General features: G+C 37.0%; 1 protein-coding gene across 10 annotated transcripts in view; it reads right to left on the bottom strand.

The window, feature by feature from the left end:
- The window catches only part of GPHN (gephyrin), a 538,037-nt gene that overhangs the window by 69,509 nt on the left and 451,097 nt on the right, over positions 1-17,431 (bottom strand). For all 10 annotated transcript variants that reach the window (XM_019969080.2, XM_070796736.1, XM_070796738.1 and 7 more), the window contains 2 exons: positions 9,035-9,090; positions 1,020-1,139 (listed from right to left, as the gene is read on the bottom strand). In XM_019969080.2, the coding sequence (XP_019824639.2) occupies positions 1,020-1,139; positions 9,035-9,090 (176 nt within the window). The remainder of the gene's footprint in view (positions 1-1,019; positions 1,140-9,034; positions 9,091-17,431) is intronic.

Genomic DNA, 17,431 nt, shown 5'->3' with positions numbered 1-17,431 from the left:
TCATAATTTTTACATTTATGAACTGTGACTAATATTGTGATATTGGAACTGTGTCTTGTCATCTGGCAGAGTGTGTTCTGGATTTCAATGCTCCGCTGACTTCCTTGATGCCAATAAATTTGTTGGGCAGTTTTAACAGCAGGACAATGTGACCTGTATGTCCAGAGTTGAATTTTATAAGCCTTACTTGTGGGAAGTAAGTAAGTACTTGTGGGTGATAAAAAGGAAAATCCTCAAATGAAGAAAAGAGGGCATATCTCAGCATGGCCAAATTTTACTGTATGTTCAGTCTGGGAGAATATATTTTGTCATTTATTCTTGTATTAAAAAATACAAGATATCTTAAACTTCTTCACAAAACAAAATCAGTAAATCCTCCATTGAAACTTTTATTCCTGACTGATGCTCTGGATTCAATAACTGCCAGTAGCTTCAGTGAAATAAAGGCCTACTTAGAAGCCTTTATTTATAAAAGAACAGAGTCCTTTATTTTAGGAAATAGAGGGGGAATTGACATAAATTTAATGTTTCCAGACTGCAATTTGGTGGCGCAGATTTTCCTGAATTATAGAAAACCAGAGCTGAAAGGGTCATTTGGTTTAAATGCTTGGCTTAGGGAAGTATTCAAGAACTTGCCCAAATGTTCTTTGTTAAATTCTTCTGTATTAAAATCTCCACATTTTATCAGAAGCTAGTCTTGATGAGCAAATTTCTCAGCTAGATGGTAGGACAACAGTTAATATCATTGCTCTTTTATCTTGAGATAGTTTCTTTCCTTGTTTGCAAATGCAATTTCTTGGCTTAAATGTAGTTCAAATTCCGCTGTAATCCCAGTAATGGTCATAAAAACGATTTCTATAATAAAAGGTTTTCAAGCCTAAGGCAATTCCTTATTCACTATACAGTACAATGTAAGGTCCTAACGTTAAAAAATTGGGCTCTCATAAACATTGCAGAAAATGGACCTGACTCATAATACTGCCACAGGAATGAAGCCATAAGACCTGGTAATGACGTACATCATCGGATTCCCTGATAAGTTCAGTATCTTCCACTTGTACTACTGCATCAGCACCACAGGGGATTGGAGCACCTGTTGTAACCCGCATGACTTGTCCTGGCATTACTGTCTGAGTCGGCTGGAAATAGAAACACACAAGAAAGAGATGATTTACTTTGCTCCTGCAAAGGAAACTCTTGCAGATGTAACAGTTTTTGAAACAAACCATAAAAGGAAGATTCCCTGGAGAAGGAAATGGCCACCCACTGCAATGTTCTCGCTTGGAGAATCCCATGGACAGAGAAACCTGGTGGGCTGCAGTCCACGGGGTCATGAAGAGTCGGACATGACTGAATGACGAATACTTTCTTTTTTTTCACTTTCATAAAAGGAGAGTCTTATTCATTTTGGGAAAATATAATAAAAGTCAAACAGGTACACTTACACCAAAGAGGCTTTCACTTGACTTAAGGTGATGACTATCAGATGTTTTTCTTGGTGCCCTGCTTTCTTTTTGAAGAACTGCCACTTATATTTGCCACTACTCTCTCTCAGTGTGAATTTTCTTAATATATGTAAAGTGATATGACAGTCTTTAAAAAAATGCCATGCAATATGATTTTTATGAATGACAATTATGAAAAACCAGCATGTTGATCATTTGCTGAAGTTCTGATGTTTGAGAAATATTACTTTATTAACCAACATTTTGGTTAAATAAAGGCAAACCAGAAAATTTATTGTTCTTGAAAATCTTTATAAAATATATTAGTGTACCATACAATTAATAATAAAAGTCTAGCAAATATATTTATATAATCTAAAAAAACTGTACATTTAAAAATGGTTAAGATGGTACATTTTATGTTACACATTTTTTACTACATTAAAAAAAAAAAAGGAATGATTAAGGAAAACTATCCTTCCACTAAATGTACAATCAAAGTAAAACTGGAAATTCATTTGTTAGAAAAGTCTTAAGAAGCTTATTTCTATAATGCTATTGCTGCAAATAATGCAACCAATAGCTAATATTTGTGGAATACTCAGTCTATGCTAGGCTTAGGGTTAAGTGCATTATTATGTTTCAGAATATAAGCCCTATTAAGACAGAAATTTGTTTCATTTTCTGTTTGCCTCTTTAGATCACATCATTATTTTCTATCCTGTGCTGTGGCCTATAGGCTGATCTCTGCGGATTGTTTCAACCAGTTTCCCATCACTCTGGCTTCTGGTTAAGTTCAGTCAGTGGGAGGGGCTAACAAGAGACTCACTGGAGAAAACCCTGATGCTGGGAAAGACCAAGGGCTGGAAGACAAGTGGGTAAGAGAGGACGAAATGGTTGGATGGCATCACTGACTCAATGGACATGAATTTGAGCAAATTCTGGGAGATAAAGAAAGACAGGGAAGACTGGCATGCTTCCGTCCATGGGGTTGTAAAAACATGGACAGACTTAGTGACTGAACAACAAGAGACTAGAGGGTAGGGGAGAGAGAGAGAAGTACAATTTTTATTCCCCGTGCTGTTTCCCTGCTGGGTTGCAGTTTGGTGATGGCCATGTCATATCTAATAGCATTGATGCCACATTTCCTATTAGGTGACCCTCTCCCATAGCTATCAATCTGCCCAGGTCCAGGTACCACTTTCTCTCTTTGCCCCTTCAGACTTAAAAGTGGGAGTGAAATCTTATTGTTGCTAGCACCTGAATGTTTCACATTCTTTTGTTAGTTTCCTTTAATCCTGTCTATGGAGAAGGCAATGGCACCCCACTCCAGTACTCTGGCCTGGAAAATCCCATGGATGGAGGAGCCTGGTGGGCTATAGTCCATGGGGTCCCTAGGAGTCGGACATGGCTGAGCGACTTCACTTTCACTTTTCACTTTCATGCACTGGAGAAGGAAATGGCAACCCACTCCAGTGTTCTTGCCTGGAGAATCCCAGGGACGGGGGAGCCTGGTGGGCTGCCATCTATGGGGTCACAGAGAGTCAGACACGACTGAAGCGACTTAGCAGCAGCAGCAGCAGCAATCCTGTCTATATCTTCAGTAGAGTACTTGCATTCATCTTTAACCACTCCCTTTGCAGACATATTTATTGCTCTATCATCCCAAAGCCTAGAGAGTATCTGGCACAAAGTCTGCAGTCAATAAGTATTTCCAGAATGAATGAGTAAGCATGCATGATCTCATTATCACAACAACTACGTGAAGCATGTGATACTTCTTGGCTTACAACTCCAGTGAGCTCATTAATTTTTTCCAACAAGTCACTGGAGAAAGATTCTTAAGATCAGATCTGGCATTGAGCTACATACTTTATATCCTCTTATTCTGATATTTGAATAAGAGACATTTCAGGTTTATTCAGAAATATTATATTCTAATGTAAACAAATGTTCAAACTACCACACAATTGCACTCATCTCACACACTAGCAAAGTAATGCTCAAAATTCTCCAAGCTAGGCTTCAACAGTATGTGAACTGAAAACTTCCAGATGTTCAAGCTGGATTTACAAAAGGCAGAAGAACCAGAGATCAAATTGCTAATGTCTGCTGGATCATAGAAAAAAGCAAAAGAGTTAGAAAAAAACACCTACTTCTGCTTCATTGACTATGCTAAAGCCTTTGACTGTGTGGATCACAAAAAACTGTGGAAAATTCTTAAAGAAATGGGAATACCATACCACCTTACCTGCCTCCTGAGAAACCTGTATGCAGGTCAAAAAGCAACAGTTAGAAACGGACATGAAACAATGAACTGGTTCCAAATTGGGAAAGGAGTACATCAAGGCTGTGTATTGTTACCCTGCTTATTTAACTTATATGCAGAGTACATCTTGTGAAATGCTGGGATGGATGAAGCACAAGCTGGAATCAAGATTGCCGGGAGCAATATCAATAACCTCAGATATGGAGATAACAGTACCCTTATGGTAGAAAGCAAAGAGGAACTGAAGAGCCTCTTGATGAAAGTGAAAGAGTAGAGTGAAAAAGCTGGTTTAAAACTCAACATTCAAAAAACGAAGATCATGGGATCTGGTCCCATCACATAACAGCAAATAGATGGGGAAACAATGGAAACAGTGACAGACTTTATTTTCCTGGGCTCCAAAATCACTGCAAATGGTGACTGCAGCCATGAAATTAAAAGATGCTTGCTCCTTGGAAGAAAAGCTAGGACAAACCTGAAAGTTGCGAGTTGTGTCCGACTCTTTGAGTCCCCATGGATTATACAGTCCATGGAATTCTCCAGGACAGAACACTGGATTGGATGGCTGTTCCCTTTTCTAGGAGATCTTCCCAACCCAGGAATCGAACCCTGCATTGCAGGTGGATTCTTTACCAGCTGAGCTACCAGGATTTGTCTGACAAACCTAGACAGCATATTAAATAAGCAGACATTATTTTGCTAACAAAGGTCTGTATAGTCAAAGGTATGGTTTTTCCAGTAGTCACGTATGGATGTGAGAGGTGGACCATAAAGGAGGCTGAGCACTGAAGAATTGATGCTTTTGAACTGTGGTTTTGGAGAAGACTCTTGAGACACCCTTGGACTGCAAGGAGATCAAACCAGTCACTCCTAAAGGAAATCAATCCTGAATGCTCATTGGAAGAACTGAAGCTGAAGTTGAAGCTCCAATACTTTGGCCACCTGATTCGAAGAGCTGACTCATTAGAAAAGACCCTGATGCTGGGAAAGACTGAAGGCAGGAGGAGAAGGGGACGACAGAGGAGGAGAAGGGGATGACAGAGGACGAGATGGTTAGATGGCATCACTGACTTGACACGAATTTGAACAAGCTCCTGGAGATGGTGAAGGACAGGGAAATCTGGTGTGCTGCAGTCCATGGGGTTGCAAAGAGTCGGACACGACTGAGCAACTGAACAACAACAACACTGTAATTTTCTACCAAGATAATACATAGAATTAAAAAAAAAAAAAAAGCTTAGGGCCCAATGCATTAATTTGTTTTTTCAGCGCCAGATACTGCTTATTATCTGGTACAATTCTTAATTCACTAAACATGACCATTTTGCAGTGTAGTGATTTTTTTAAGGAAAAGTATGAATTTTTTGATATATTTGTTTTTTAGTAGAGGTATTAATGTCAAAACTATCTTACAAGCTTGTGCAATTAAAATATTTAATACATACTTAAAGACTTTTTCCCACTCCAAGTGCCTTTTTGGGAAAGTGAATCCCAAAGTGAGTTTCAGGTAGTTGCTTCTTAAGCTGAAGTGTGTTAGCCTGTAGGCTGCCTCAATTTAGTCTGGATCAACGTACCCTACTATGCAAATTTACTTTAAGTTTTAATGTGGTTATACCTGTAATTTTCTCTACTTCTTGGCTTAAACTAAGTCTTAAGAAGTGTTTTTTGGGTAGCTATTAAAAAATTTGGCTCCTATCCCAAAATGGTAATTCTAAGTGCTAGCTGAAGGATTCCTACCAGCTCACTTATATTAAACCCAATGTAAAACATATTCCCAGATATACAAAGATATTTATATATCCACTGAGAGTAGACATAAATTGAACTGAATCAACTGGAAAAACTCTAGCAATACATGAGGTACTTCCTATAGATTGCTAAGAATACTCCTTTTAATTTTTATACTTCATATACTTTATATTAAGTAAAAACTATCAAAGTCTTGATTTTTCCTTAATAGAGGTATTGAGTTGGAGTTTTTGAACTTTGTCCAAAGATAGCACTTCATAATTGCATAACTGAAAGTGTCCAATGCCATGAAATTAAAAGATGCTTACTCCTTGGAAGGAAAGTTATGACCAACCTAGACAGCATATTAAAAGGCAGAGACATTACTTTGTCAACAAAGGTCCATCTAGTCAAGGCTATGGTTTCTCCAGTGGTCATGTATGGATGTGAGAGTTGGACTATAAAGAAAGCTGAGTGCCGAAGAATTGATGCTTTTGGACTGTGGTGTTGGAGAAGACTCTTGAGAGTCCCTTGGACTGCAAGGAAATCCAACCAGTTCATCCTAAAGGAGATCAGTCCTGGGTGTTCATTGGAAGGACTGATGTTGAGGCTGAAGCTCCAATACTTTGGCTACCTGATGTGAAGAACTGACTCATTTGAAAAGACCCTGATGCTGGGAAAGATTGACGGCAGGAGAAGGGGACGACAGAGGATGGGATAGTTGGATGGCACCACCAACTCAATGGACATGGGTTTGGGTGAACTCCGGGAGTTGGTGATGGACAGGAAGCCTGGCGTGCTGCGGTTCATGGTTGTCGCAAAGAGTTGGACGTGACTGAGTGACTGAACTGATATTGGATGCTAATCAATAGGACCAAATGGTAAGTGACTAAGATCAAGTATTTCATACACCAATAAAGTATGTTGTAAAATAAAAAACTGTCTTAGTGGATGCAGTGGCACCTTAGATCTCAAGCATATGTACTTTCAATAAATGAGCAATTTGGCTTTTTGCAAGATCTCTGAGATTGCTTTAAAGTGTGTATGTGTGTGATACATCCGTTAGAGATAAAACACCTCCCAGGTAATTTGAGGAAAAACCCTGTTTTCCTGTATAGTGTTGATCTTTTTTTCCTATCATACTTTTATGAGAACTTACAAGAAGCTGGCAATTTTTAAATTTCACAACTTTTCTTGGGCTTCTAGTTTTCAGTTGGAAGTCATAACTAGTAATAAAGTTTAAGGGGCCATAAGGTTCTGAACAATCTACTGCCATTGCCTAAGCATACTAGGCTGTGACTACCACACACACCACTAGGTCTTGACTTACACTATACTTTCTGCTTGGGATGGTCCTTTTTCATTTCTGTTTTTGTAAAAACTCTCTTACGCCCAGCTCCAATGTCATTTTCCTAACCCTTCTAGGATGAAATGCTTAACCTCTCTATTGTTTTCCACAGCACATGACTGACAGCATTAGTTTAACACTTAATATATTGTATTATATTTAGTTGTTTATACTCTGTCTCCTCCACTAGATATAAACTGTTCAGAATATTAATCATGTATTAATCTACTTTATATCCCTACCTAGCAGAGTGCTTGGTACAAACTGTAGGTGTGCTTGATAAATGTTGGATAGACTTAACTGAAGATCAGAGAAGTATTCCTTGAATAATTAATATTTTGGAGCTTTGTTAAAAAATGGATGCTTTAGATGTCCACTGTTGATGGATATACATACCAAGAGGTCAAGTAAGTTATAAGATCACTTACTTGATCACTTACTAAGTTATATAAGTTATTTATAAAAAAAAAAAGGGACCCAAGACTAGTTGTTCTTTTTGTTCGGAAAACAGTCATGAAGACTGAAATCAGCCTATGTATAGCATGGATAAGGATCTAATTACTATAGTATTAGGCTCAGCATCAGAGCTCAAGAAGTACATATACTTCTTGGTTGAGGTGAGGGAGCTAGGGTTGCCACCATTAGCATATGATGCTCCTGTATACTTCCTCAACCCCTCTCTATTTTTAGTACATATGGGAGGACATGCTAAGGCGTGGGACATAGCTTTTGCTCAACTGCTCTATTTATTATTTCCTCCTTTATTTTTATACAATGCTTATGAGTGCTTAGTGACAGCAGAAAGGTGTGCTGGTCTTTTTCTGATTCTAGTCAATAAGGAAAGAGCTCTTTTAATTAACTTTCACAGCTCACTAGATTAACATACGCTTCCTACTGAACAAGATGATGCCTACAGTACACTCTAAGTTTGAAACTGTTAGACACTTGTAAACTACAGGTCTAAGATGCAAACTGTTTGTTCCCAAGCTTGTTTGTACCAGTTTGTGGTGATAGCTGCTACTGAATCGTTATTTAAGTAAATATTCCATAAATTGATGATATATGAGGGTAAAAAGAGTTCTATTTTTCCTGAAAAAATTAAGCTAATCTAAGTTTGAAACTGTTAGACACTTGTAAACTACTGGTCTAAGATGCAAACTGTTTGTTCCCAAACTTGTTTGTACCAGTTTGTGGTGATAACTGCTACTGAATCGTTATTTAAGTAAATATTCCATAAATCGATGATATATGAGGGTAAAAAGAGTTCTATTTTTCCTGAAAAAATTAAGCTAAACCTTTGGAACATCTCATTTAAAAAAGTCTGCTAAAAAAGAACTCCTGTCAAATTAGGTGTAGGTGAAACAACTGTAAAAAGTACTGTAAAAATATAATAAAAATCTAGAAGGAGTCTATACTTAGACACTGTGCAAAGGTCTTTAAAATTTCTTCAACTTTAAAGAAACCAACACTGGAAATCCCATATAATGCCTTGTGGGTATAATAGAAACTCAAATAGTAGACACTTATTAAAAGAAAAGCCTTGGAAAAAAAAAAAGAAAAAAAAGAAAAGCCTTGGCTCTCCATCAGATTAATGACAAATAAATGTTCATTTATTTAAATTTATTTTAAAAGATAATTTGCCATTTGTAACTTATTTCCAATCAAATGACCAATTAGTAGTATCAAAAGCAGTAAGAGGACTTCTATTGTAATATCCACCATAGCCCATTAGTACTTCATTTTTTTTTTTTTTTAGTACTTCATTTCTTAATAGAAATATATGTATATCTGTTCTCTGGTTAGCTCCCTAATGAGTAAAATTAATCAAAATGATTAGCAAGAAAGATTAAATAATTTGCTTCTTCTAAGTTTTCCTGTTTATAACATGAGTTGGGGAAAAGTCTGAGAAAACCACTTAGAAATTATAGCTCTATTTAGAACATTAATATTTATACTAGAAGAAAGATTCATCCAATCACAGGGCTGGAAAATCCTTGTGGGGCATGTCTGTGAGATATACTAATAACACTGTGTCCATGCTGCATATGACTAGATGCACGTTCTTTCCGTTAAGAAAAAATTCATTTGATTCTTTCTCAGGGAAATCATCATTTCATCTCTTTGATGACCCATCTAATCCTTCTCTAAGATTTCCATAAAAACAATGGCAGAAGTTTAGGATTAGACTCTCAAAGTCCATGAAACTAAAATCTTTAGGGCCTTTTTCAGGCCTATGAATCTCACCTGTTCACCAGCTTGGGATTCTCCAATGATGAAACGATCTCCTGGGCCATCAGCAGCTGTAAGATGAACAGAACCAAGAACAATCATCAGAATGCACCTATCGCAAGGAGTAAGAACCTAGTCTTGGAATTCTAAAAGTTGACTCAAATGATTAGGTAAGGCTTCAGGAAATTGGAACACTTTTCTGATCGCCTAGCTTAGAAAAAAGTTTTGTTACTATAATACTAGTTAGATCGTTGGTATCCACAACTTACAAGTACCAGTAGAAGTGGTTCTAAATGTGCCCGTTCCTGGTGCCTTGGAGACAGTTTTCTTGTTGTTTCATAATTTCCACTCTTGCACTTTTAAATAGGAAGTTCTTTTAGTCTATCCTCCTAAATAAAAGGGTATGTATGTGTGATGTGTGTGTACACACTCGTGGACACTTATACATGAAGTGGTAGTGGTTTAGTCGCTAAGTCATGTCTGACTCTTGAGATCCCACGGACTGTAGTCCGCCAGGCTCCTCTGTCCATGGGATTTTCCAGGCAAGAATACTGGAGTGGATTGCCATTTCCTTCTCCAGGGGATCTTCCTGACCCAGGAATTGAACCCAGGTCTCCTGCATTGCAGGCAGATTCTTTACCGACTGAGCTATGAGGGAAGCACGAAGTAGGGCAAGGAGATCCAACCAGTCCATTCTAAAGGAGATCAGTCCTGGATGTTCTTTGGAGGGACTAATGCTAAAGCTGAAACTCCAGTACTTTGGCCACCTCATGCAAAGAGCTGACTCACTGGAAAAGACTGATGCTGGGAGGGATTGGAGGCAGGAGGAGAAGGGGACGACTGAGGATGAGATGGCTGGATGGCATGACTGACTTGACGGACATGAGTCTGGGTGAACTCCGGGAGTTGGTGATGGACAGGGAGGCCTGGCGTGCTGCAATTCATGGGGTCGCAAAGAGTTGGACACGACTGAGTGACTAAACTGAACCAAACTGATGCTTGAAGGAAATGAGTTATGTAATGAAGTAACTCAGGTAGAAAAGGTTCAGTACCTTTAACAAGTGATAGTGATAGAGCTAGGATTTGAAAACTCACACCCTGAATTTCCAATACAACATTATTTTTTTATGAAGGATCAAAATGCTGCTAAAAAAACAAAATACATAGGCAGTGCTGCATCACAATTTGCACTGACTGCTTATTTTTAAACTGGAAGAAAACACTTTCAGAATTGAGATGGAGAAAACTTCTTATCCAATTTTTTTCTACATACAGTATAGTAATGGCTGGATGAAAAAATACTCCTGAAGATAAATGTATTTAAAAGGGTTTTCTTCACACACAACGCGGATTTCAGACCAATAGTACTGTCAAGGCAATATGTACCTAATGAGTTTTATGATCATGACCATTACCTCCTTGTAACTGGCATACAGCAAGGGTCTGGGGGAACACACACAGCAAAGATAACACTATTTATATGAATATTTTAATCATATTTGCAGCCATGTTTATAAATAATAAAAAGCATTTTCTCTCTTTTAGAGAGGAGATATAAAATTCATTGTTCTTTATATGACTGCAAAGACGTATTTTTTCTAAAGGCTTATATATAGAATGCTGTTTATAAGTCACTTTTTTTGTATAACTGGCTTTGGTTAACTTAATGTGAAGAGGGACAAAAATTAACATTAGGTGTCTTCTACTTACTATATGTTGTATCTTGTGCTTTTTAGACTTTGTCTCAGTTAATAAACTCTTGGCTTTCTGGTGTTTTTTGGAATCCTACTATATTAATATTTTCAGTGTTTACCTGTAAAAAAGAGACTACTGCAGTTTTCCTGAATGGCATTCTTATTATGCTGCTTTCATGGGTTCCTTTTTCTTTTTAATGAAACAATTTAAAACAGATAGAGAAATCACTGCTTCAACAATTATCAGCATTTTACCAATTTTGTTTCATCTATACCCACACTCAGTATTTTAAAACTAATCATAATTTTCTTACTTTAGAAAATTAAGAAGTCAATTATCTTTCAGAGTTTTGCACTAATTACATCTCAATCTGAATAAACATTTTTATTTTTCTGCTAGAGATATTATCAGCTTTCTGCCTCCCCATAGCAACCTAGACACTTTCTTTTTTTGCCTCTTGAACAAGGGGAAATTAGCATGGTTTTAGAGTAAAAGTTGAATCTGAATCCTGGTTCTGACTATTATTAGCTTTAGGATTTTCAGCAAATTACTAAATTTTTCTCTAAACTTCAGTTTGCTTGTTGATAAAAATGGGAATAACCATACTTTAAAATATGGTTTTAAAATATTTCAAATAACCATACGTTAAAATACCCCTTTTAAGGCTTTTTATTTCTTTCATTTATTCACTGAATTTCTACTGAGTGTCTTCTATGTCATAAGTGTCATACTAGATGCTGGGACAGAGTAGAGAGTAAAACTAGTTGTTGTTGTGTAGTCGCTAAGTTATCTCCAACTCTTTCGAAACCTCATGGAGTGTAGCCCCCCAGGCTCCCCTGTCCATGGGATTTCCCAGGTAAGAAGACTGGAGTGGGTTGCCATTTCCTTCTACAGGGGATCTTCCTGACCCAGGGGTTGAACCTGTGTCTCCTACATTGTAGGCAAATTCTTTATGACTGAGCCACCAGGGAAATGAAGTAAAACTAGATACTGTTTCTATTTTAATGCAGTATCAATTTGTTGCAATGTTTTACACAAATAGAGGTGGGCTTTAAAATCATCTTGTAAGCAATTTTTTAAATGAAAAATAGAAAATATATTTTATCACATATGGTAAAGATGAATATTATTTCAAGAAACTTATTTTGTTTATATATATGCATGCATGTATATTTATATGTATTGTATTTGGTTTGTGATGTATAATGTATTTAGTGCCTGTCTTTTTATGGGTGTGGTGAAACCAAAACTCTTAAAGCCACTGAGATAGTGAGCGAGATAGATTTTAATGTTAATCAAATAGTCACATTAATGAATATACAAATATAAATTAAGAAAACCACTCTAAAGGAAAGGAACACAATTTAATGAGAGCATACACTGAGAGTACCTGAGCTACCCTGGAGGGTCAGGGAAAGCCACCTTGATATACAGAATTTATGATTTGAATATGAAGGATAAATCAGAACTAAGTAGGCAAAAAGTGTGTGTGTGTGTGTGTGTGTGTGAGGGAGAAGGAGAGGTGATAAGAGGACAGAGAGAGGAGATGGAAGTGGACATGCTGCATCTGAAGATACTCACCTAAAGGAAACAGTATGTGTAAAGGCTCTGGTTCTTGTCCTCCATCTATCTTATAGTCTAGCTGCTCTCTCAAGTACCGAGAATACCAAGATGACTCATATTTCAGCTCCACAACATATGCTACTCCCACTGCTTGGAGTGTCCTTTCCTTCTCCCCGCCTTCTGGTTAAAACTTCTTAGTTTTTAGGACTCAGCTCAAGTGTCACCTTCTCTAGGAAGTCATATCTGACTTCCTTCCCCCTTCTCTTTTGTTTCCCCAGTGTATTCCTGAAGTAACTCTAATTATGGTTTCTTAATGTATTTGTAATCATTTGCTTATTTGTCTCAGGGAAATTCCTGGTACCTGCTGAAAAATAGGTATTCAATAAGTGTTCAATATATGAAGTATTCGCAAGTGAAAGAAATGAATGAGTGTGGCTCCTAAGAATCTTTTTAGAAAAATGAACCCATGAATGAAACAATAAATATTTTCTAATACAAAATGCTGTATTTTGAATGCCTTCCTTTTCCTGCTGGTTCATGGTATATTATTTTCTTTAAAATGTGAGTCAACATTTACCATCTTTAGAATGTTTAGAAAGATTGCTCTGATCAATTCCATATAACTTAGGTTATGTCTAACATAGTGCTAAGCTTGTCATTGATGCCCAGTAAATACTTGTTAAAATAAAGAATTGAACTTTGCGTTTCCCTAATACTTAGGTAGGAAGTTTGTAAACTGTCTTGTATGCATTACTATTGTGCTTTGTAAATTTTCTTAAATAATTTTATAAACATGTATTTTATCTCTTTAGCTAGATAATAAGCTCTTTTGAGGTAGGGATCACTTCCTATATTTCTTTTTTGAAATTGTCTGCTCTTCAGTCCTCCTCTTGTTTTCCTGTTTCCCTCTTCACACATTCTAATACACATACACTCAAAACACTCATCTCAATGTTCTGCACAAGCACTCCAAGCAAATGTCATTATATAATGAGTGGCTAGAGATAACGTGGGGCCAAGATGGTATAGAGTGTCAGGGAAGCCAACATCTGAAGCAGTCTTTAAGTGAAAGAAGCAAGATGCTTTGTTACCAAGGATGGTACACTAACTGGGGAGAGAATATGTCTCACTTTAACTAGGTTCTTCACTTTCCTCTGAAAATTTCCACCTGGGAACTATGCCTCTCTGTTGTTGGCTAAGGAAGGTTTAGTCAACCAACATTATAGAAAGTCCCTGATACCAATGGAGGAGTCATTTTTACCATTTCCCTTTTAACAGTGCTTCTCAACTCTTAATGTACATAGAAATCACTTAGAGAGCTTGTTAAAATACAGGTTCTGATTCAGTAGGCTGGGATAGGTCCTGAGGTTCTACATTTCTAACAAGCTGATGTTTATGCAGCTGGTTCAGGGACTATCCTTTTTGAGAAGCACAGCACTGTAAGACTGGATGGAATCCAGACAAATTCAGACCAATAGAAAACTTAAATAAAAAAATTAGTGAACTACAACAGAAGTTCTGATTTTATACCAACAAGGCTCATTATTTACTATAAAGGCAGAAAAGTAATGATCAATCTACCTAACTTGTTGATACTTATTTTAAAAACCTATTAAAGAGATATGTAAAAAAATAAAAAGAAAAAGGTTGCCACTTTCAAGATGAATTCTATCAGCTTGGGTGGGAGGGGGCAGAAGTGGAGGTACAGTGGCAGATGAACCTAAAGCTTGGAAAGAAAGAAACTAAATAAGCCACAGTATGCCATTAGAAACAACGGATGGATTGCAAGGATTTCTGTAAAGGCTTAGACTCTTTCCACCGCCACCCCCCAGCCTCAGTTCTGGCATTTCGGTTAATAGCTTTTCTTTTATGTTTTGCAACTGTATAATTTAATTTGAAGGAAGTGATAAAAGCAATATAAGCCAAATCCTTACAGCAAATGCACTGTGTAAGCAATTTATAAAACTTAATGCTAGACCCTGAAGCTGCTTCCACCTTTTTAATGTGGAAACACTTTTAGTCTTGTTCACCTCTTTATTTGAAGATATCTGATTATATCATTTGATATAAAATTGATAGCATTAGATAACTATTCAACGTGACAATATACAGAAAATGATCATCCTAAGGCTATTCACCCTAGAATTATCCCTCATTTTAATTTTCTAGTCACGTGGGAGCTCTCTTTGAATCTCTTATAGCTATTCACTTATTTTCAGTAACAAAAGTCTCATTGTTTCCACATTAGGGTTGGATAAATGGAGGCCAGAGAGATAGCATAACTTTCAGAGGTCCTAGGAAGTATCTTCAATGGAGGAATAAGGCAGAGGGACTAAGATTTTGTTTACTCTAACTATGGAACCAAACTAAGACTGGTGGATAGGCAACAGGGTAATAGTATTTCTGTGTATACTAAAATTAACATTATAGAAAGAGTTTGGAGTGGTGGCAAAGGTAGATGATGAGACTAACACGACAGGATCAGTACTTGCTGCACTTATACTGAGGGATTAAATCTGGTGAATTGTTTGGGATTTTAAATCTGCTGCCTGGAAAGCAGGCAAGGAGTAGAACAGATGAATTAGAAGGCATTTCATATTCTTTATCATTGTCTTCCAGGAGAAAAATGCCCATATATTGTTAGTATTGGGAAAAGATATATTGTTTCCTTAAATATATTATTTTAAGCTTTTTGGAATTAACTAAAATTAATTATTTCAAATTATCTCTGGGCTCACTTAAGTAGTGCTCCTATATCATAAGGCTCTCTTCTTCATCCAAAGTGTCCTACGGTGGAAGACTAAAGGCTGTCAAGTGAACTGGAGAACCAGCTACGGCCAAATGAGAGAGTCATTTCCTAGGCAGGTTGATAAGGAGTCTAGGGGTCCCCAAGGAGAGAGGGGTCTGGAATTCTCAAGGAGGAAGAAAGGACAAACTTTTTTTTCTTTCTCTACATTCCTTAGGGTTATATAACAATAATGTATCCTGCCTGAGGACAGTCTCTGGATTAAGGCCAGTCTTTGGATTAAACCTTCTGGCTAATTCTGTTATCTTAAAATGTAAATTATGGGAGTAGGTCTGGTGAGGTCTTTACAACCTCCAGACATTCTTTGGATTCATTGGAGAGTATATAACTTTATTGCTAACACTAGCAAGGGGGGTACTCTTTCTGCCCCCTTCTGATGCCTATGTCAGAAGCTTTCTCTATCTCCTTTATACTTTAATAAAACTTTACACAAAAGCTCTGAGCGATCAAGCCTCGTCTCTGGCCCTGGATTGAATTCTCCTCCGGGGGCCAAGAATCCCGGTGTATTCGCGTGATTCAACAACCTTTCACAAACAGGACTTAACTCGACAAAACAGAAACACTTAAACATGACTTTTGTGACAGAATAAGAAATAGCTCAAAATTAAAAAGGTTATACGGAATTTTAGTATGTACTTTAACCTACTGGGAGGAAGTACATAGATGTTACTAGCAGCTAGACAGTGAGATAATGGGTAATTTTAAAATATTCTTTTTGATTTTCTATATTTGCATAAGCATGTATTTAATCAGCATGTAAAAAATTTATTAACATAAAGTGCAAAGATTTCTCTTAATTTTCTAGAATTGTTTGCTGCACATGGTTTTTAAAATAATTATTGGCTTGTTTATAATTTTTCCTTTGCCTAAATGATACCTAAACTAATTCTGAAGCATTATGTCTTTCAAATTGAACATTTTCAAGAGAGTGAACTTGGTATTGAGATATCTTTGCCTTTATTAACAAATTAAGAAGCAATTGTGAGACAATGGGCACCCACATCTCTACAGGAGGCTGTGAATGCATCAAGAAGATGATTAGCTTAATCAGTGTGAAGGGAGAAATAACTCTTCAAAAATATGAATAAAACTATTGTATTGTTGCTAGCTGGTAAATGCTATTTTCATTTTCTCTGCTTATATCTTTCAAATTCACTCCCTCCTCCTCCTGAATGTAATTTTAGATTTATTAGTTTACATCATCACCGCTTAATTCCTGTCTTCTTTATACTCTATTCTTTCTTATTCTTTAAAAGCTGTTCCTATTTCTTCAGCTACTTGTTACTGTCTTGATTTTTCAACCCACATACCTTAAAGCAAGAGATCCTCCAACTGGTTTGGAGTTTTATCCCACATGTTTCTGAAGGATACTGGCTAATGCTTAGTGATCCAGAGCAAGTTAGGAACCTCTTTACACCTAGAGGGTTAGCAATGTTCACAGGTGCCACGGGTTATTACTGGAAGGCCTAAGGCAAAGGCAGAGGAGAAGAAAAACAGGGAGAATAAAGGGAGTGGGGAGGAAGGAATGGGAGTAAAGGAACACAGGGTGGAGAGAAGAGGTACAGGAAGTAGAGTGGTAGAGAGCCACAACAGCAGCTTCAAGGCTGCTCTTCACCAAAACACCGCCTAGGGTGGTTACAGCACAGAAAAGACTTAGACCATGCCTTTTCGTCCACTGAGAACCTTTGCTGCCTTAATCGTGATGTTGATCATAATTAACCAACCATTCCAACTTTGAAATGTAACCATTTCCACGATGGCTTTCTGTTATATGTTCCATATCTTAGAGAACTAGCGATACTTCGCAGGAAAGAAATAATGTGAATTAGCTGCATGGCAGCCTGTCTGTTGAACCTTTTACACTGTGAGATGCCATTTTAAATGTCTCTGTGTGTTTGTGTACATGTGTGAAATAACTAAAAACACCACCACTTTAAAACAATAGATTATGATAGTCTAAACGGTAATTTTATATACACATTTCTTTGATAAGATTCTACAGTTGCAGAAAGGCTCTTTCATTGTTCATGTGGGCTAACTAAAAACACTAAAAGCAATAGTTTTATATTGAGCTTTATGTAAAAATCACAGAACAACATTCTGTTTTGGAATAATTCTGTCTCATATTATTTACCTCCTCACTTTCTCCTACTTTATATTACTGAGTATGTAAAAAAAAAAAAAAAAAGACTTTCTTGTCCCTTTGATGTTTCATCTGGTGTAGTTGTTTGTTCTACTCTGGAAGTAAGAATTCTTTTCCATTTCAGAACAATCCAATATGGCTACCAATTGAAAGTTCAGACAGAAGTTTTAGAGGGAATAATAAAGTAGAGTCAATGAGGCTATCA

Source organism: Bos indicus, chromosome 10 (genome assembly GCF_029378745.1).
Source record: "Bos indicus isolate NIAB-ARS_2022 breed Sahiwal x Tharparkar chromosome 10, NIAB-ARS_B.indTharparkar_mat_pri_1.0, whole genome shotgun sequence".
Classification (NCBI taxonomy): domain Eukaryota; kingdom Metazoa; phylum Chordata; class Mammalia; order Artiodactyla; family Bovidae; genus Bos; species Bos indicus.
Note: the sequence above shows the minus strand (reverse complement) of the source record. Positions and strands in the feature narration are given on the sequence as shown.